The 21,082-nt window shown below is 40.3% G+C and overlaps 1 protein-coding gene across 2 annotated transcripts in view; it reads left to right on the forward strand.

Annotated features, from left to right (window-relative positions):
• The first annotated feature begins 256 nt into the window (after positions 1-256).
• Positions 257-21,082, forward strand: part of Clec4a2 (C-type lectin domain family 4, member A2) — a 59,254-nt gene continuing 38,428 nt past the window's right edge. The window contains exons 1-3 of one of the 2 annotated variants that reach the window (XM_017592587.3): positions 257-629; positions 1,865-1,981; positions 5,974-6,075. In XM_017592587.3, the coding sequence (XP_017448076.1) occupies positions 548-629; positions 1,865-1,981; positions 5,974-6,075 (301 nt within the window). In that variant the 5' untranslated portion in view covers positions 257-547. 2 annotated transcript variants of the gene reach the window in all.

The following is a 21,082-nucleotide window of genomic DNA, read 5'->3' on the forward strand; positions in this document are numbered from 1 at the left end:
GCCTTCCCCACACTGAAGGTAGCTGAGAGAAAAGTGGGAGCCCACACAATGGCGAGCCAATGGTCCTCTGGAATGTGGTATCAAAATTTGTTTGTTCAGCCAAAAATCAAAGTCATGACTTAAATGTTTGCTCATGTGGTCTGGTTTTCCCAAAACCAGGTTTGCATATGGAACTGCATGGATGTTTGTTTGCTGTGTCTCAGGGCAGAGTTTCCTAATAGCATGGTTCCTCTTCCCCTCCTTCCTATTTCTTTTCTTCCCCCTTTGAGTTTCCACTTTGTAGTGTGTGCATACCTCACTGAGTGTGTTTGAGGGCTACAATTCTTATTTTTTTTTTGTATTAAGAGGTTGCATCTCTCCTGTGAGACCTGAGCACTTCCGTGCTGTGGTTTCTTGCTCTCATGTGGCTTATCTCAGCGAGACATGCCACTTCTTTCATACAATTGTGTGATATGACAACTTGTAGCCACGATTGGTTCTCACGTACTACAGAGCCTTAGAGAGGGAATGAGGTGCGCCTTCTGAGGGAGGCAGGTCTTTTCTTGATATGGATTCAGAAATCACTTATGCAGAAGTGAGGATCAAGAATGAATCCAATTCCTTGGGCACCTACTCAGAATGTCCTGCAGGTAAAACAAAACAAAACAAAAGCTCCTTTCTGTACTTAAAGTAGATGGGAGGATAAAGGAATGGTCATTACAGAGTTTGGTGGTATTTGCGACTGATTCTTTGAATGCTCAATGTGGTATTTTACTGTTGTCTCTGCTGCTTAAACTGTTTGTAGATTGACTTGAAGAGCTGTAGAGTTGTATAGTAGGAGGGAAAGCTTTCTCAGCCTGCTTTTGCTCTTGCCATTTGCAGAAACTGAGCCTTGAATCTTGCTGTATTTCCTGCTCCATGTAAATGAGCATCAACACATTCTTTTTTCTGAAAATGAAACATATTATTTAATACTGATCTCTTCCTTCTCTGCTTGATAGTATTTTGTAGCTTCATGAAAACTTCCTGTGTTGAGATTTTATCTGGAGGGAACTATTTCTCATTTACACTATGGATCAGAGCAGAGCCTCTCAGGCAGTCACTGTGCCTCTAAATTGGACCTTAGTCCAGGAAGTCTCTAGTCATGTGACGGTAGCTAGCAGACTGACTTTATGCTAAAGTGGTGGACTATCGTTAGAAATATTTACCTGTTATTGTATGTATGTCTTTAATGTTTTGGCAGTCTTGAACTTATTTAAGTATACATTGCTGAATCCATAGTAAAGAACACTAAGCAAATGCAGTAAACCGAGATGGTATTTACAATATTGATGCAAAGAAAAGCATAGGCCAGGTGGCAGTATTTATGTTGTGTCATCATGCGGGAAAACACTTTATATTCACATACTTTAAGACTTGCTGCAAGGGTCATATGTGGTCTAATGCTAGCCCTAGGGAGGCAGAGGCAGGGGATCACTGAGGATTTGAGTCCAGGTTTGTCGTCTTCATAATGAGTTGCAGACCATCGAGCACTGCATAGTGAGAGCCTAGCTCATTACTTTTCCCTTCACACACACACACACACACACACACACACACACACACACGCACGCACGCACGCACGCACGCACGCACGCACACACACACACACACGCACACCAAAATTCAACTCACTGAATATATATTCAAAGTATTTTTAAGATCTCAAAATATCAACACCAGCTATTTCAACTGTGTAAGCTTGCACGTTTATTTTTCTGTTACTTGAAATGTTCATACTATTAGTAAATTATGTTCCTAGAGAAAAAGGGAGAAGAGGAGGGCAGAAAAGAAGAAACAAGGATATAACTTATTTCTCATGAAATGAATGTGGTTCTCCTTCTAGTTCCCAGAGAGAAACCTACCCATCATCCAAGTAAGCCAGGTTCCCGCTCACTGCTTTTTACATCCTTGATGGTATTTCTCCTGCTGTTGACAATCGCATTCTTAGGTTCTTTTATCAGTAAGTATCCCAAACAAATCAATGGTCCACGTCTGCTTTTGATAAAGAAAGGTTCCATGGTAGCAGTTGGCATTTAATGGAAATATTCTTTGAAGAAGAAATATTCTTTGGGGAAAAAGAATTCAAAGGACTCCATTATGACTTTCCTTTGTCCTTGAATTTAGCTGTTGTCTTGGGAAAAATGGAATCCATTCTCAGTAGAAAAACTGAATCACATTTATGAGTGTCTGTGTGGGGTTATGGAGTGAACTCTGTGGTCTATTGTCTTTATTAGACTGGGAGGTCAAATCTACATTCTATCATTGGCATCAAGAGATCAAGCTGTATGTGTATAGGGCTCCTTCATCTAGTATAAGCTTGTGGACAAGAAAGAGCTAGGAAGAAATTATCAAGGAAGAGTTCTTAAGCTAATTCTTAGCCACTTATGTCTTATCCAGTATTGTAAGAAATCTAAAAGGAACCTCAGCAAATGGGTGGATTTCTGATCATCAAAGATTTGAGCATTTATGAAAAACTTAAAAATGCACAAAAGATAGTATATTTAGGTTGTTTTACTCATTTGCTTGATCACTCAGAATAAAGTAATAGTAATAATATAGCAGTAACATACATTAATGTATGTCAGACGATGTGTCAGACCAAGTCCAGGAAGAAGACAGACTCTGTTCTCAAAAAATTTAGAGGAAAGGAAATGAATCAGTGCCAGCCGGGTACAATGGCAAACGCCTGTTATCTCAGCTATTCAGGGTGCTAGATAGTAGCAAAGCAAGTGTGGAACTAGCCTGGGCTGTGTAATATATATATGATGAAATAGTGTCTGCAACTTTGTCTGGGAAGTGTTGTGCTGGGATAGTTGTCCTAGAAGAGGTGACAACTAGAACTGTGGGTACCAACTTGTCACAGAGGGGTGAGTGGCTCAAGCACACAGTGCTAAGTGAAGAAGTTCCCCAGCTAGACACAAGCAGGATGCAGAGCACCTAAATTTCTCCTAAAGAGTGTTCTTTAATAAAGTATTGTTTTTCACTTAATATATCAGTATAAACAGTGAGCTAATATACTTATTCATTATTTGTCTTATTTATCTTATGCTTCCGTGGTTTGACAATTTTGGCTGACTGGAGTCACTGACTGGTTCCTCTGACCCTAGCTGAACTTAGGCATGTGTATGCGGTCAGTTACCAGTCCAGGCAACCTAGCCTCTGGGGAAGAGGAAGTCAGCTGGAATGACTATCAGTGTGGGTCATCTTTTATGAGTCCTTAGGATGGCCTGGGCTTGTTTACGTGGTAACTTGGAGATTCACAAATTGAGGGTGACCATGAGCTAGGCTCCCAAAAAATTTAACTGGAGAGACAATTAGTGGTGATTTTGCACATTTGCTTGGCCAGCTCACACAGACTTCATTTTTTTAAAATTGAACTGGGACAATTGCAAAATCACATTGCAATGGTTTGTGAATACAGAAGTTAAGAATTGTGGTAATTTTTTGCAAACTACCAACGCCATGCAGAAACATTGTACCATTTTAAATAAAGATTTTCTGTAGTCATATTTAGGTTATAGATAGCCTTTTTATGGGAATCTGAAAACAATATTATTAGGACAAAGAAATAAACAATAGGGATAATTTGTAAACCGATAATGAGATAAGTGTCTGGAAAACATGAGACGAGGCAGCTTTGATAATGTATAAAGTATAGGATAAAGCAAACAGATGATTGATGAGTATTGAGATCTAGGGATTAAAGGGTCCAAGAAGTAACATGTGATTTTAATATTCTTATGACAAAAACTCAGCAACCATGAAGTTGATCAAAGAGGTAGAGAATATATGATAAGTTGTAGGTTTAAGTTGGTAGATGTTGACTTTAGTGTTAGGCATATTGAGTTGAACCTAATATGTTTGTATTTAGTGGGCAAATAAATTCTCATACAAATAGGAAGCAGACAAGACCATAGCAATACATGACCTCATTCAGGAAGAATTTGTATGAGGACAAAGCATAATGACAGGATTGTAGGAACTATTAAATTTTGAAGGAGTCAATAGAGAAAGAAGAGATTATAAAAGACAAGAAGTGAAGGCCAAAAGGTGAGGCAAAAGCAGACAGAGCTATGGTTCAAGGGCTTGAAGGGAAAGAGAACTGGGCTCAAGTCCAATACCAAGAAGGCCAGTGAGTGCCCTGGGATGTTACTGATGATCCATATCAGAACTGATGTTGGAGGAATGGAGGAAGCAAAAGTGCTGGGATAAGGAGGACTTAGACACAGGCAGGAAAGCGAAGACATTCAGATGTAGTGGGAGAGGACAGTCGTCAGTTTGATTCTGAGTGAACGAGAGTGTGGTACATGAAGGAGCAACTCAGTTGAAAAGATGCAAGTTTAGGGAGGAAGGCGATACTTGTTGGTTTTTTCTTTCTTCCCCTTCTAAAATAACCTATAACTACTCAGAATTAGCAAATCTATATTCCTTCCAACAAGAAGGTTAGTTCCTGGAGGAGGAACACTCCTCCATTGTTGGTGGGATTGCAGACTGGTACAACCATTCTGGAAATCAGTCTGGAGGTTCCTCAGAAAACTGGACACTGAACTACCTGAGGACCCAGCTATACCTCTCTTGGGCATATACCCAAAAGATAACCCAACATACAACAAAGACACATGCTCCACTCTGTTCATAGCAGCCTTATTTATAATAGCCAGAAGCTGGAAAGAATCCAGATGCCCTTCAACAGAGGAATGGATACAGAAAATGTGGTACATCTACACAATGGAATACTACTCAGCTATCAAAAACAATGACTTTATGAAATTCACAGGCAAATGGATGTAACTGGAAAATATCATCTTGAGTGAGGTAACCCAGTCACAGAAAAACACACATGGTATGCACTCATTGATAAGTGGCTATTAGCCCAAATGCTCGAATTACCCTAGATGCATAGAACACATGAAATTCAGGATGATCAAAATATGAATGCTTCACTCCTTCTTTAAAAGGGGAACAAGAGTGCCCTTGGGAGGGAATAGGGAAGCAAAGTTTAAAACAGATACTGAAGGAACGCCCATTCTGAGCCTGCCGCACATGTGGTCCATACATATAGAGCCACCAAACTTTATAAGATGGATGAAGCAAAAAAGTGCAGACCGACAGGAGCCAGATGTAGATCTCTCCTGAGAGACACAGCCAGAATACAGCAAATACAGAGGCGAATGCCAGCAGCAAACCACTGAACTGAGAATAGGACCCCCATTGAAGGAATCAGAGAAAGAACTGGAAGAGCTTGAAGGAGCTTGAGACCCTATATGAACAACAATGCCAAGCAACCAGAGCTTTCAGGGACTAAGCCACTACCCAAAGACTACACATGGACTGACCCTTGGCTCCAACTGCATAGGTAGCAATGAATAACCTAGTAAGGGCACCAGTGGAATGGCAAGCCCTTGGTCCTGCCAAGACTGAACCCCTAGTGATCAGGATTTTTGTGGGGAGGGCAGTAATGGAGGGAGGATGTGGAGGGGAGCTCCCATATAGAAGGGGAGGGGGAGGGATTAGGGTGATGTTGGCCTGGAAACCAGGAAAGGAAATAACAAGTTTAATGTAAATAAGAATTACCCAATTTAATAAAGATGTAGAAAAAAGAGGAGGGTTTACATCCTTAAATATGAGTATCTATCTCTGCTTCATCTCCTAGAAGAATTAGTATTTTCGTGTTCATTGAGCATTGAAGGGTATGGTTCACTTTCATTAGAACCATTATAAAGGACCCATCCTGCCTTTTAAGTCACTCATGTTTCTGTGAGTCCTGAAAGTGTCTGTGGTTTCAAATTAGGAGGCTGAGGATTCCATTGATTATAGGGTGATGGGAACTGTAGTCATGCCCTGTCTACTTAGGTAATCTGGATGTTGTACATGTTTGTACCAGTAAATAAAAAAATTGAAAGGCATATTTCTATCATGAAAATGAGTGGTTTTGGTTCTGTTTTCTTCCAGTTTATTTTCAAAAGTACTCTCAACTTCTTGAAGAAAAAAAAGCTTTAACTGATAAAACTCTCGATGATTTGAACTGCACAAAAAATGTTTCACTCACAGAAGGTAAGAATTAACATTCTTAAGTGTTTGGTTGCTGTTGTCCAGGGTAATAGTTTCACCTAAATCTTTTTTCTCTATGTCTCTGTGTCCCTCTTTTCACTTATTCTCTAATAAATTACATCCCAATCACCATTTCCCCTCTATCCCCTCCCAGTCACTGCCTCCCAGCTCCCCTTCCCCCCATATCCACACCTCCTCTATTTTCCTCCAAAAAGAGGAGGCCTCCCAGGAATGTCCATAGAACCTAGCATAACAAGTTGCAGTAAGAGTAGTTACCATACCTCATATCTAGGCTGAACAAAGTAATCCTGGAGGAGGAAAATGGTACCAAGAGCAGGCCAAGTGTCAGAGACACCCCCCACTCTAGTGTTAGGAGTTCCACAAGAACACCAATATGGACAAACATAACACATCTGTAGAGGATCTAGTGCAGGTCTGTGTACAATCTGTGATTGTGAATTCAGTCTCTGTGAGCCCCTATGAACCGTGCTTAGTTTATTTTATGGGCCATGTTATTTTGGTTTCTTTGACCCCTCTGGATTCTACAATCTTTCCTCCCCTTCTACATTCCCTAAGCTCTGTCTAATGTTTGACTGTGGTTCTTTGCATCCATTTTCAGCAGTTGCTGGATGAAGGCTTTCTGATGACAGTTGGGCTAGGCAAGGATCTATGATTATAGCAGAACATCATTAGGAATCATTTCATTGACTTTTTTTGCCAGTTGTGTTTGCTTGATTCCTAGATGTCTGGACTATTCAGTCTTTAGTTCTTGTCCATCCAGGTAGTTTTGTACAAGGGTTCCCTCTTGTGGCTTAGATCTCAATTTGGAGCAGTGATTGGCTACTTTACAAGTTCTGTGCCACTTCAGTACATCTTGTAGGCAGGACAAGTTGTAGGTCAAAGGTTTTGTGGCTGGCTTGGAGTCTCAATCCTATGGCTGTGAGCCTTAGAGAGTGGTCAGTTCAGGCTCTGCATCACCCAATTCTGGGAGTCATCGCTAGAGTCACCCTTTTAGACTCCAGGAAGTTTCCATGTTGCTCTCCCAAAGCCTACAATTGCAGTCATCTCTCCCAGTAATCATTCCTGTCTCCCCCAACTTGATTTTTCTGTTGCACTCTCCACCTTCCTCCTAGTCTAGCCACAAAATCTATTATTTTCCCATTCCCAAGGAGATTCATGTGTTCCCCTTTGATAATTCTTTTTTCTGGGTTTGTGGATTGTAGTAAGATTATCTTTTTCTTCTTTTTTCTTTTTTTTTTTTTCGGAGCTGGGGACCGAACCCAGGGCCCTGCGCTTGCTAGGCAAGCGCTCTACCACTGAGCTAAATCCCCAACCCCTTCTTCTTCTTCTTTTTTTTAAAAGAATTGTTATTAGACATATTTCTTTTTTTTACAGATTGTCTATTTATTTATTTATTTATTTTTATTAACTTGATTATTTCTTATTTATATTTCGAATGTTATTCCCTTTCCCGGTTTCCGGGCCAACATCCCCCTAACCCCTTTCCCTCCCCTTCTTTATGGGTGTTCCCCTCCCCATCCTCCCCCCATTACCGCCCTGCCCCCAACAATCACGTTCACTGGGGGTTCAGTCTTAGTCCAATTTTCTGAGCAACCTCCAGGCTGATTTTCAGAATGGTTGTACCAGTGTACAATCCCACCAACAATGGAGGAGTGTTCCTCTTTCTCCACATCCTCTCCAGCATGTGCTGTCACATGAGTTTTTGATCTCAGCCATTCTGACTGGTGTGAGGTGGAATATCAGGGTTGTTTTGATTTGCATTTCCTTGATGACTAAAGATGTTGAACATTTCTTTAGGTGTTTATTGGCCATTTGATAATGCTCAGCTGAGAATGTTTTGTTTAGCTCTATATACCATTTTTTAATAGGGTAATTTGGCTCTCAGGAGTCAAACTGCTTGAGTTCTTTGTATATTTTGGATAATAGCCCTCTCTCAGATGTAGGACTGGTAAAGATCCTTTTCAAACCTGTTGTTGCCGTTTTGTCCTAATAACAGTGTCTTTTGCTTTACAAAAGTTTTGCAGTTTTATGAGGTCCCATTTGTCGATTCTTGATCTTAGAGTATGAGCCATTGGTGTTTTGTTCAGGAAATTTTCTCCAGTATCCATGAAGGGTCTCCATTTGTTTGAGACTCTTCCCCAGTTTTTCTTCTATTAGTTTAAATGTATCTGGTTTGATGTGGACGTCCTTGATCCACTTGGACTTAAGCTTTCTACATGGTGATAAAAATGGATCGATTTGCATTCTTCTACATGCTGACCTCCAGTTGAACCAGCACCATTTGTTGAAAATGCTATCTTTCTTCCATTGGATGGTTTTAGCTCCTTTGTCAAAGATCAAGTAACTATAAGTGTGTGGGTTCATTTCTGGGTCTTGAATTCTGTTAGACTGATCTATCTGCCTGTCTCTGTACCAATACCATACAGTTTTTTATCACTATTGGTCTGTAATACTGCTAGAAGTCAGGGATGGTGATTCCCCTGGAAATTTTATTATTGTTGAGTATAGTTTTTGGTATTCTGGGTTTTTGGTTATTCCAAATGAATTTGCAAATTGCTCTTTCTAGCTCTACAAAGAATTGAGCAGGAATTTTGATGGGGATTGCATTGAATCTGTAGATTGCTTTTGGCAAAATGGCCATCTTTACTATATTAATCCTGCCAATCCATGAGCATGGAAGATCTTTCCATCTTCTGAGATCATCCTCAATTTCTTTCTTCAGAGCCTTGAAGTTCTTGTCCTACAGATCTTTCACTTGCTTGGTTAAAGTCATACCAAGATATTTTATATTATTTGGGACTATGTGAAGGTTGTCATTTCCTTAATTTCCTTCTCAGCCTGCTTATCCTTTGAGTAGAGGAAGGCTACTGATTTGTTTGTGTTAGTTTTAAACCCTGACACTTCGCTGAAGTTGTTTATCAGCTTTAGTAGTTCTCTGGTGGAAGTTTTGGGGTCACTTAAGTACACTATCATATCATCTGCAAATAGTGATATTTTGACTTCTTCCTTCCCAATTTGTATCCCTTTGACCTCATTTTGCTGTCTGATTGCTCTGGCTAGGACTTCAAGAACTATACTGAATAAGTAGGGAGAGAGTGGGCAGCTTTGTCTAGTCCCTGATTTTAGTGGGATTGCTTCAAGTTTCTCTCCATTTAGCTTAATGTTAGCTACTGGTTTGCTGTATACAGCTTTTACTATGTTTAGGTATGGGCTTTCAACTCCTGTTCTTTCCAGGACTTTTACATGAAGGGGTGTTGAATTTTGTCAAGTGCTTTCTCAGCATCTAATGAAATGATCATGTGGTTTGTTCTTTCAGTTTGTTTATATAATGGATTATGTTGATAGTTTTCTGTATATTAAACCATCTGTGCATGCCTGGGATGAAGCCTACTTGATCATGGGATGATCATTTTGATGTGTTCTCTGATTGGGTTTGCAAGAATTTCATTGAGTATTTTTGCGTCAATATTCATAAGGGAAATTGGTCTGAAGTTCTTTTTCTTTGTTTAGTCTTTGTGTGGTTTTGGTACAAGAGTAATTGTGGCTTCATTGAAGGAATTTGGTAGTACTCCATCTGTTTCTATTTTGTGGAGTAGTTTGGACAGTATTGGTATGAGGTCTTATATGAAGGTCTGATAGAATTCTTCACTGGGTGGGAGGGAGAGCTAAGCATTCAGAGAGGCAGACACGCCTGGGAAGCCAGAAGAGACTACACTCTGCCCACATATCTTACCCCAGAGGAAAACACCAAACGCCATCTGGGACCCTGGTGCACGGGGGCTCCTGGAAAGGGTGGTGCAGGTCCTCCTGGTTGCTGCCCTTGTGGAGAGTTCATAAGCAACACCCCACAAGGAAACTTGAACCTCGGGACCACAGGTAATACCAACTTTTCTGGTCCAAGCGACCTGCTTGTGGACTCAGGACACAGGCCCACAGGAACAGCTGAAGACCTGTACATAGGAAAACTGCACGCCCGAAAGCAGAACACTCTGTTCCCATAACTGGCTGAAAGAAAACAAGAAAACAGGTCTACAGCACTCCTGACACACAGGCTTATAGGACAGTCTAGCCACTGTCAGAAATAGCAGAACAAAGTAACACCAGAGATAATCTGATGGCGAGAGGCAAGTGCAGGAACCCAAGCAACAGAAACCAAGACTACATGGCATCATTGAAGCCCAATTCTCCCACCAAAGCAAACACAGAATAGCCAAACACACCAGAAAAACAAGATCTAGATTCAAAATCATATTTGATCACGATGCTGGAAGACTTCAAGAAACACATGAAGAACTCCCTTAGAGAAACACAGGAAAACATAAATAAACAAGTAGAAGCCTATAGAGAGGAATAACAAAAATCCATGAGAAAATTCCATGAAAACACAAACAATTGAAGATATTAAAAATGGAAATAGAAGCAATCAAGGAAGAACACGGGGAAACAACCCTGGATATAGAAAACCAAAGGAAGAGACAAAGAGCTGTAGACATAGGCATCACCAACAGAATACAAGAGATAGAAGAGAGAAACTCAGGAGTAGAAGATTCCATAGAAATCATCAACACAACTGTCAAAGATAATGTACAACGGAAAAAGCTATTGGTCCAAAACATACAGGAAATCCAGGACTCAATAAGAAGATCAAACCTAAGGATAATTGGTACAGAAGAGAGCAAAGACTTCCAGCTCAAAGGATCAGTAAATATCTTCAACAAAATCACAGAAGAAAACTTCCCTAACCTAAAGAAAGAGATGCCCATAAACATACAAGAAGCCTACAGAACTCCAAATAGATTGGACCCGAAAAGAAACTCCTCCCGTCACATAAACTCAAAACACCAAATGCACAAAATAAAGAAAGAATATTAAAAGCAGTAAGGGAGAAAGGTCAAGAAACATATAAAGGCAGACTTATCAGAATCACAGCAGACTTCTCAACAGAGACTATGAAAGTCAGAAAGTCAGAAGATCCTGGACAGATGTCATACAGAACCTAAGAGAAAACAAATGCCCTACCAGGTTACTGTATCCTGCAAAACTCTCAATTAACATAGCTGGAGAAAACTCATAGCTCTGAGTGCCTGCAGAAAGAAACAGGAGAGAGCATATATCAGCAGCTTGACAACACACCTAAAAGCTCTAGAACAAAAAGAAGCAAATACACCCAGGAGGAGTAGAAAGCAGGAAATAATCAAACTCAGAGCTGAAATCAACCAAGTAGAAACAAAAAGGAACATTAAAAAAGAATCAAGAGAACCAAAAATGAGAAAATCAACAATATAGATAAACCCTTAGGCAGACTAACAAGAGGACACAGAGAGGGTATACAAATTAACAAAATCAGAAATGAAAAGGGAGACATAACTACAGAGTCAGAAGAAATTCAAAAAAATCATCAGATCCTACTACAAAAGGCTATATTCAACAACACTTGAAAATCTGCAGGAAATGGTCAATTTCCTAGACAGATACCAGGTACCTAAGTTAAATCAGGAACAGACAAACCAGTAAACAACCCCATAACTCCTAAGGAAATAGAAGCAGTCATTAAAGGTCTCCCAACCAAAAAGAGCCCAGGTCCAGACAGGTTTAGTGCAGAATTCTATCAGACCTTCATAGAAGAGCTCATACCAATATTATCCAAACTATTCCACAAAATTGAAACAGATGGAGCACTACCGAATTCCTTCTACGAAGCCACAATTACTCTTATACCTAAACCACACAAAGACCCAACAAAGAAAGAGAACTTCAGACCAATTTCCCTTATGAATATTGATGCAAAAATACTCAATAAAATTCTGGCAAACCGAATCCAAGAGCACATCAAAACAATCATCCACCATGATCAAGTAGGCTTCATCCCAGGCATGCAGGGATGGTTTAATATACAGAAAACCATCAACGTGATCCATTATATAAAGAAACTGAAAGAACAAAACCACATGATCATTTCATTAGATGCTGAGAAAGCATTTGACAAAATTCAACACCCCTTCATGATAAAAGTCCTGGAAAGAATAGGAATTCAAGGCCCATACCTAAACATAGTAAAAGCCATATACAGCAAACCAGTTGCTAACATTCAACTAAATGGAGAGAAACTTGAAGCAATCCCACTAAAATCAGGGACTAGACAAGGCTGCCCACTCTCTCCCTACTTATTCAGTATAGTTCTTGAAGTTCTAGCCAGAGCAATCAGACAACAAAAGGAAATCAAGGGGATACAGATTGGTAAAAGAAGAAGTCAAAATATCACTATTTGCAGATGATATGATAGTATATTTAAGTGATCCCAAAAGTTCCACCAGAGAACTACTACAGCTGATAAACAACTTCAGCAAGGTGGCTGGGTATAAAATTAACTCAAATAAATCAGTAGCCTTCCTCTACACAAAAGAGAAACAAGCCGAGAAAGAAATTAGGGAAACGACACTCTTCATAATAGACCCAAATAATATAAAGTACCTCGGTGTGACTTTAACCAAGGAAGTAAAAGATCTGTACAATAAGAACTGCAAGACTCTGAAGAATGAAATTGAAGAAGACCTCAGATGATGGAAAGATCTCCCATGCTCATGGATTGGCAGGATTAATATAGTAAAAATGGCCATTCTACCAAAAGTGATCTACAGATTCAATGCAATCCCCATCAAAATACCAATCCAATTCTTCAAAGAGACAGAACAATTTGCAAATTCATCTGGAATAACAAAAAACCCAGGATAGCTAAAACTATTCTCAACAATAAAAGGACTTCAGGGGGAATCACTATCCCTGAACTCAGGCAATATTATAGAGCAATAGTGGTAAACACTGAATGGTATTGGTACAGAGACAGACAGATAGACCAATGGAACAGAATCGAAGACCGAGAAATGAACCCACACACCTATGGGCACCTAATTTTTGACAAAGGAGCCAAAACCATCCAATGGAAAAAAGACAGCATTTTCAGCAAATGGTGCTGGTTCAACTGGAGGTCAACATGTAGAAGAATGCATCTCGATCCATGCTTATCACCCTGTACCAAGCTTAAGTCCAAGTGGATCAAGGACCTCCACATCAAACCAGATACACTCAACCTAATAGAAGAAAAACTAGGGAAGCATCTGGAACACATGGGCACTGGAAAAAATTTCCTGAACAAAACACCAATGGCTTATGCTCTAAGATCAAGAATCCACAAATGAGGTTGGGGATTTAGCTCAGCGGCAGAGCGCTTGCCTAGCCAGTGCAAGGCCCTGGGTTCGGTCCCCAGCTCTGAAAAAAAAATCGACAAATGGGATCTCATAAAACTGCAAAGCTTCTGTAAGGCAAAGGACACTGTGGTTAGGACAAAACGGCAACCAACAGATTGGGGAAAGATCTTTACCAATCCTACAACAGATAGACGCCTTATATCCAAAATATACAAAGAACTCAAGAAGTTAGACCGCAGGGACACAAATAACCCTATTAAAAAATGGGGTTCAGAGCTAAACAAAGAATTCACAGCTGAGGAATGCTGAATGACTGAGAAACACCTAAAGAAATGTTCAACATCTTTAGTCATAAGGGAAATGCAAATCAAAACAACCCTGAGATTTCACCTCACTAAGATCAAAAACTCAGGTGACAACAAATGCTGGCGAGGATGTGGAGAAAGAGGAGCACCCCTCCATTGTTGGTGGGATTGCAGACTGGTAAAACCGTTCTAGAAATCAGTCTGGAGTTTCCTCAGAAAATTGGACATTGAACTACCTGAGGATCCAGCTGTACCTCTCTTGGGCATATACCCAAAAGATGCCCCAACATATAAAAAAGACATGTGCTCCACTATGTTCATAGCAGCCTTATTTATAATAGCCAGAACCTGGAAAGAACCCAGATGCTCTTCAACAGAGGAATGGATACATAAAATGTGGTACATCTACACAATGGAATATTACTCAGCTATCAAAAACAATGCCTTTATGAAATTCATAGACAAATGGTTGGAACTGGAAAATATCATCCTGAGTGAGGTAACCCAATCACAGAAAAGGACACGTGGTATGCACTCATTGATAAGTGGCTATTAGCCCTAATGCTTGAATTACCCTAGATGCATAGAACACATGAAACTCAAGCCGGATGACCAAAATGTGAATGCTTCACTCCTTCTTTAAAAGGGGAACAAGAATACCCTTGGCAGGGAATAGAGAGGCAAAGATTAAAACAGAGATAGAAGGAACACCCACTCAGAGCCTGCCCCACATGTGGCCCATACATATACAGCCACCCAATTAGACAAGATGGATGAAGCAAAGAAGTGCAGGCCGACAGGAACCAGATGTAGATCTCTCCTGAGAGACACAGCCAGAATACAGCAAATACAGAGGCGAATGCCACCAGCAATCCACTGAACTGAGAACGGGACCCCTGTTGAAGGAATCAGAGAAAGGACTGGAAGAGCTCGAAGGGGCTCGAGACCCCATATGTACAACAATGCCATCCAACCAGAGCTCCAGGGACCAAGCCACTACCCAAAGTATATACATGGACTGACCCTGGACTCTGACCTCATAGGTAGCAATGAATATCCTAGTTAGATCACCAGTGGAAGGGGAAGCCCTTGGTCTTGCTAAGACTGAACCCCCAGTGAACGTGATTGTTGGGGGGAGGGCGGCAATGGGTGGAGGGTGGGGAGGGGAACACCCATAAAGAAGGGGGGGGGGGAGGGATTAGGGGGATGTGTGTCTTTACATCTTATTCCTTTCCAATGTATATCTGCTGCTGAACAATTATTCATATCTACTAACAAAAAAATTAAAATATAGGTAATAAAGGAAAGTTTAGCAGGTGGGGAATTCTGTTCCCCTGTTATTATTTTTTCAAGATTATTCTTAAGTGTCAAATGAGCTCTTTCTACTATGGCTTGTCCTTGAGGATTATAAGGAATGCCAGTCTTATGTACAATATCATAATCCTCACAAAATTTCTTAAAAGGCCCACTAGTATATGTTGGACAATTATCAGTTTTTAATTGTTGTGGGACTCCCACAAAAGCAAAGGCCTGTAAGCAGTGACTTTTAACATCTTAAATTTTCTCTCCACTATGAGCAGAGGCAAAGAGCAGGCCAGAATAGGTATCAATAGACACATGGACAAACCGTAGCTTCCCAAAGGAAGAAATATGGGTAACATCCATTTGCCAAATATCATTAGGTTGTAACCCTCTTGGGTTAACTCCCAAATTGGGAGAGGAAATAAATGGGGCACACTGGGGACATTGACTGACTATTTGAGCTGCTTATTCTTTAGTTACTCCATTGTGAAACCTCAAAGAATTAGCATTAAGATGAAATTTTCTGTGCATTTGTAAAGCTTTATCATAGGCAGTGCTATTCATTAGCATATAATAACATGGAGACCGAGTATAAGAATCAGCTAATTCATTGCCTTGTGCTAAGGGCCTGGGTAACATGGAATGACCTCTTATACGGCCCACAAAAATAGGTTCCCACCATTGCCACAGCAAAGACTGTACTTGTAATAAGCAGGCACAAATGGATGAAATAGGAGCAACGAAGGCAGCAGTCTCAAGGGGTGAAACAATCTGAGACACATATACACTACCAGTGTATATGTTACAAGGTTCATCAGGAAACATAACCAAAGCTAATTGTAAGGCTTTCAATTCTGCTAGCTGTGCAGAACAATTAGGAATTTTTATAACCTCTACCTTCCCTCCAGACACTACTGTAGCACTACCATTGGAGGAACCATCAGTAAATACTAACTGAGTCTTTTGTAAAGGAGAACTAACCATAATCTGTGGAAAAATTACTGGATGCTTTTTAAAAAATTGACAAATCTTACTATCAGGGTAATGGTTATCAAATCGACTAACAATTGTACACATTAAAATAGCCCAATCTGACTAAGCCACTACCCAAAGACTGTACATGAACTGGCCCTGGGCTTCAACCTCATTGGTAGCAATGAATAGCCTAGTAAGAGCACCAGTGGAAGGGGAAGCCCTTGGTCCTGCCAAGACTGAACCCCTAGTGAACATTATTGTTGGGGGAAGTGTGGTAATATGGAGAGGAGGGTGGAGGGAACACCCATAGAGAAGGGGAGGGGGAGGGTTAGGGGGATGTTGGCCCAGAAACCAGGAAAGGGGATAACAATCGAAATGTAAATAAGAAATACCCAAGTTAGAGACAAGAGGGAGAGAGGGGCTGGGAAGCTGTGGCAGGACAAGATGACAGGTGATGTTAAGATTCTGCTCTGTGTATTTATAGGTTGTTATTAGTGTTCTCAAGGGATGGATAGTACCGGGCTTTGTATGTTTAAGTGGGCAATTATATCTTACCAATTGGATCTAAAAAAAAAAAAAAGAAATACCCAAGTTAATAAAGATGAAAAAAAATAGCCCAATCTGTAAGTCCCTTGGCTAAATGTTGTAGCTGTTCTTTGGTATAGGGAGTAATAATAAGATCTAGTTCTTTACCGAAAGTCTGTAAGCTAATTCTTTGAGCCTTGAGCAGTAATTGAGCAACGGCCTGAGGATAATTCATCACTATTTTCACAGGTGAAGCTTGTAAATAAACCCACGTTAAAGGCCCATCTTGCCAAAAAAGTCCCCTAGGGGAATAAGCAGGTATGAAAATAAAAAATAAAAGAGGTCTAGAATAATCAATATAATTAAGGTAAGCTTCTTCCAAAGCCCGTTGTACTAAATTTAAGCATTCATGAGCTTCTGGAGTTAATTGTCTAGGTGAATTTGGAGAGGAATCGCCTTTTAAAATATCAAATAATGGCTTCAACTGTCACATGGTTAATTTTAACGTCGGTCGGAGCTAATTTATATCCCCTAATAATTTTTGAAAGTCATTTAAGGTCATCAGTGTATCCAATCTAATTTTAAGTTTTTGTGGGCAAATTCCTTTTTGTAATAATTCATGTCCTAAATATTGATATGGGAAGTTCTTTTGGACCTTCAGGGGCAATCACTAACACTGAAGAGCCAAATTTTCTTGTAAGTCAGCCAGCATGTGCTGTCAGCAATTCCTTTTCATCTGGAGCTGCTACCAAAATGTCATCCATGAAATGGACAATATAAATCTGTGGATATTTCTGACTTAAAGGCTTTAGGGCAGAGGCTACCTACACCTGACACATGATAGGACTGTTGGCCATCCCCTGAGGTAACACGATCCAATGATAGCAATGAGAAGGCTCTTGAAAATTTATGGAAGGAATGCTAAAGGCAAATCTCTCACAGTCTTTAGGATCTAGTGGAATAGTAAAGAAACAATCCTTTAAATTAATAACTATCATATGCCAATTTTTAGGTATAGCTACAGGAGAAGGGAGACCAGGCTGAGTAGGTCCCATAGGTATCATAATTTTATTAATTTCCCTTAAATCTTGTCATAATCTCCACTTCCCAGACTTTTTCTTAATCACAAAAAGAGGTATAGTCCAAGGGGAAGTGGAAGGAACAATATGACCAGCTTCTAATTGTTCCTGTGCTAATTGATGAGCTGCCTCCAATTTTTCCTTGGAGAGGGGCCACTGTGGAATCCACACTGGATCATTAGACTTCCAGGTGATGGGCAAAGGTTTAACATTCGGAGGCTTATTAACAGTGACCCTTAGGATAAATTTCCCAAGCCTATTTTATCATTAACTATTCTTAGCTCTTCACTTACAGTACAAGGTTTGCCTCGTACATTTCTGCCCAACCCTTTCCCTGAGATGAGGCCTTGTTTCCTCATCACGCTTCATACAGGCTGAGTTGTCAGCACAGCCCCCATATCACTGAGCACATCTCGTCCCCACAAATTGGTAGGTATTTGCTCTAAAACAAAAGGCTGAAACCATCCCTCATGTCCTTCCTCATCTCTCCATTTAAGAATCTTGCTACTTTTTTTTTTTTATTAACTTGAGTATTTCTTATTTACATTTCGAGTGTTATTCCCTTTCCCGGTTTCCAGGCAAACATCCCCCTAATCCCTCTCCCTCCCCTTCTTTATGGGTGTTCCCCTCCCCAGCCTCCCCACATTGCCGCCCTCCCCCAAACAATCTAGTTCACTGGGGGTTCAGTCTTAGCAGGACCAAGGGCTTCCCCTTCCACTGGTGATCTAACTAGGATATTCATTGCTACCTATGAGGTCAGAGTCCAGGGTCAGTCCATGCATAGACTTTGGGTAGTGGCTTAGTCCCTGGAAGCTCTGGTTGCTTGGCATTGTTGTTCATATGGGGTCTCGAGCCCCTTCAAGCTCTTCCAGTCCATTCTCTGATTCCTTCAACAGGGGTCCTATTCTCAGTTCAGTGGTTTGCTGCTGGCATTCGCCTCTGTATTTGCTGTATTCTGGCTGTGTCTCTCAGGAGAGATCTACATCCGGCTCCTGTCGGCCTGCACTTCTTTGCTTCATCCATCTTGTCTAATTTGGTGGCTGTATATGTATGGGCCACATGTGGGGCAGGCTCTGAATGGGTGTTCCTTCTGTGTCTGTTTTAATCTTTGTCTCTCTATTCCCTGCCAAGGGTATTCTTGTTCCCCTTTTAAAGAAGGAGTGAAGCATTTACGTTTTGATCATCCGGCTTGAGTTTCATGTGTTCTGTGCATCTAGGGTAATTCGAGCATTTGGGCTAATAGCCACTTATCAATGAGTGCATACCATGTGTGTTTTTCTGTGATTGGGTTACCTCACTCAGGATGATATTTTCCAGTTCCAACCATTTGCCTACGAATTTCATAAAGTCATTGTTTTTGAGAGCTGATTAATATTCCATTGTGTAGATGTACCACATGTTTTGTATCCATTCCTCTGTTGTAGGGCATCTGGTTCTTTCCAGGTTCTGGCTATTATAAATAAGGCTGCTATGAACATAGTGGAGCACGTGTCTTTTTTATATGTTGGGGCATCTTTTGGGTATATGCCCAAGAGAGGTATAGCTGGATCCTCAGGCAGTTCAATGTCCAATTTTCTGAGGAACCTCCAGACTGATTTCCAGAATGGTTGTACCAGTCTGCAACCCCACCAACAATGGAAGAGTTTTCCTCTTTCTCCGCATCCTCACCAGCATTTGCTGTCACCTGAGTTTTTTTTTTTTATAAAGAAGAGACATTTATTTTCATAACAATATAAAATCTACTAATATAAACTATGTATGCTATAAAAATAATTTTTTTCTTTTTTTCTTTTTCTTTTTTTTCTTTTTCTGCTAGGCAAGCGCTGTACCACTGAGCTAAATTCCCAACCCCAAATAATTTTTTTTTTCGGAGCTGGGGGTCGAACCAAGGGCCTTGTGCTTGCTAGGCAAGCTCTCTACCACTGAGCTAAATCCCCAACCCCTGAGTTTTTGATCTTAGCCATTCTCACTGGTGTGAGGTGAAATCTCAGGGTTGTTTTGATTTGCATTTCCCTTATGACTAAAGATGTTGAACATTTCTTTAGGTGTTTCTCAGCCATTCGGCATTCCTCAGCTGTGAATTCTTTGTTTAGCTCTGAACCCCATTTTTTAATAGGGTCATTTGTCTCCCTGCGGTCTAACTTCTTGAGTTCTTTGTATATTTTGGATATAAGGCCTCTATCTGTTGTAGGATTGGTAAAGATCTTTTCCCAATCTGTTGGTTGCCGTTTTGTCCTAACCACATTGTCCTTTGCCTTACAGAAGCTTTGCAGTTTTATGAGATCCCATTTGTCGATTCTTGATCTTAGAGCATAAGCCATTGGTGTTTTGTTCAGGAAATTTTTTCCAGTGCCCATGTGTTCCAGATGCTTCCCTAGTTTTTCTTCTATTAGTTTGAGTGTATCTGGTTTGATGTGGAGGTCCTTGATCCACTTGGACTTAAGCTTGGTACAGGGTGATAAGCATGGATCGAGATGCATTCTTCTACATGTTGACCTCCAGTTGAACCAGCACCATTTGCTGAAAATGCTATCTTTTTTCCATTGGATGGTTTTGGCTCCTTTGTCAAAAATCAAGTGCCCATAGGTGTGTGGGCTCATTTCTGGGTCTTCAATTCTCTTCTATTGGTCTATCTGTCTGTCTCTGTACCAATACCATTCAGTTTTTATCACTATTGCTCTGTAATACTGCTTGAGTTCAGGGATAGTGATTCCCCCTGAAGTCCTTTTATTGTTGAGGATAGTTTTAGCTATCCTGGGTTTTTTGTTATTCCAGATGAATTTGCAAATTGTTCTGTCTAACTCTCTGAAGAATTGGATTGGTATTTTGATGGGGATTGCATTGAATCTGTAGATTGCTTTTGGTAAAATGGACATTTTTACTATATTAATCCTGCCAATCCATGAGCATGGGAGATCTTTCCATCATCTGAGGTCTTCTTCAATTTCTTTCTTCAGAGGCTTGAAGTTCTTATTGTACAGATCTTTTACTTGCTTGGTTAAAGTCACACCGAGATACTTTATATTGTTTGGGTCTATTATGAAGGGTGTCATTTCCCTAATTTCTTTCTCAGCTTGTTTCTCCTTTGTGTAGAGGAAGGCTACTGATTTATTTGAGTTAATTTTATACCCAGCCACTTTGCTGAAGTTGTTTATCAGCTTTAGTAGTTCTCTGGTGGAACTTTTGGGATCACTTAAATATACTATCATGTCATCTGCAAATAGTGATATTTTGACCTCTTCTTTTCCGATCTGTATCCCTTTGATCTCCTTTTGTTGTCTGATTGCTCTGGCTAGAACTTCAAGAACTATATTGAATAAGTAGGGAGAGAGTGGGCAGCCTTGTCTAGTCCCTGATTTTAGTGGGATTGCTTCAAGTTTCTCTCCATTTAGTTGAATGTTAGCAACTGGTTTGCTGTATATGGCTTTTACTATGTTTAGGTATGGGCCTTGAATTCCTATTCTTTCCAGGACTTTTATCATGAAGGGGTGTTGAATTTTGTCAAATGCTTTCTCAGCATCTAATGAAATGATCATGTGGTTTTGTTCTTTCAGTTTGTTTATATAATGGATCACGTTGATGGTTTTCCGTATATTAA

This window comes from Rattus norvegicus, chromosome 4 (genome assembly GCF_036323735.1).
Source record: "Rattus norvegicus strain BN/NHsdMcwi chromosome 4, GRCr8, whole genome shotgun sequence".
NCBI lineage: Eukaryota > Metazoa > Chordata > Mammalia > Rodentia > Muridae > Rattus > Rattus norvegicus.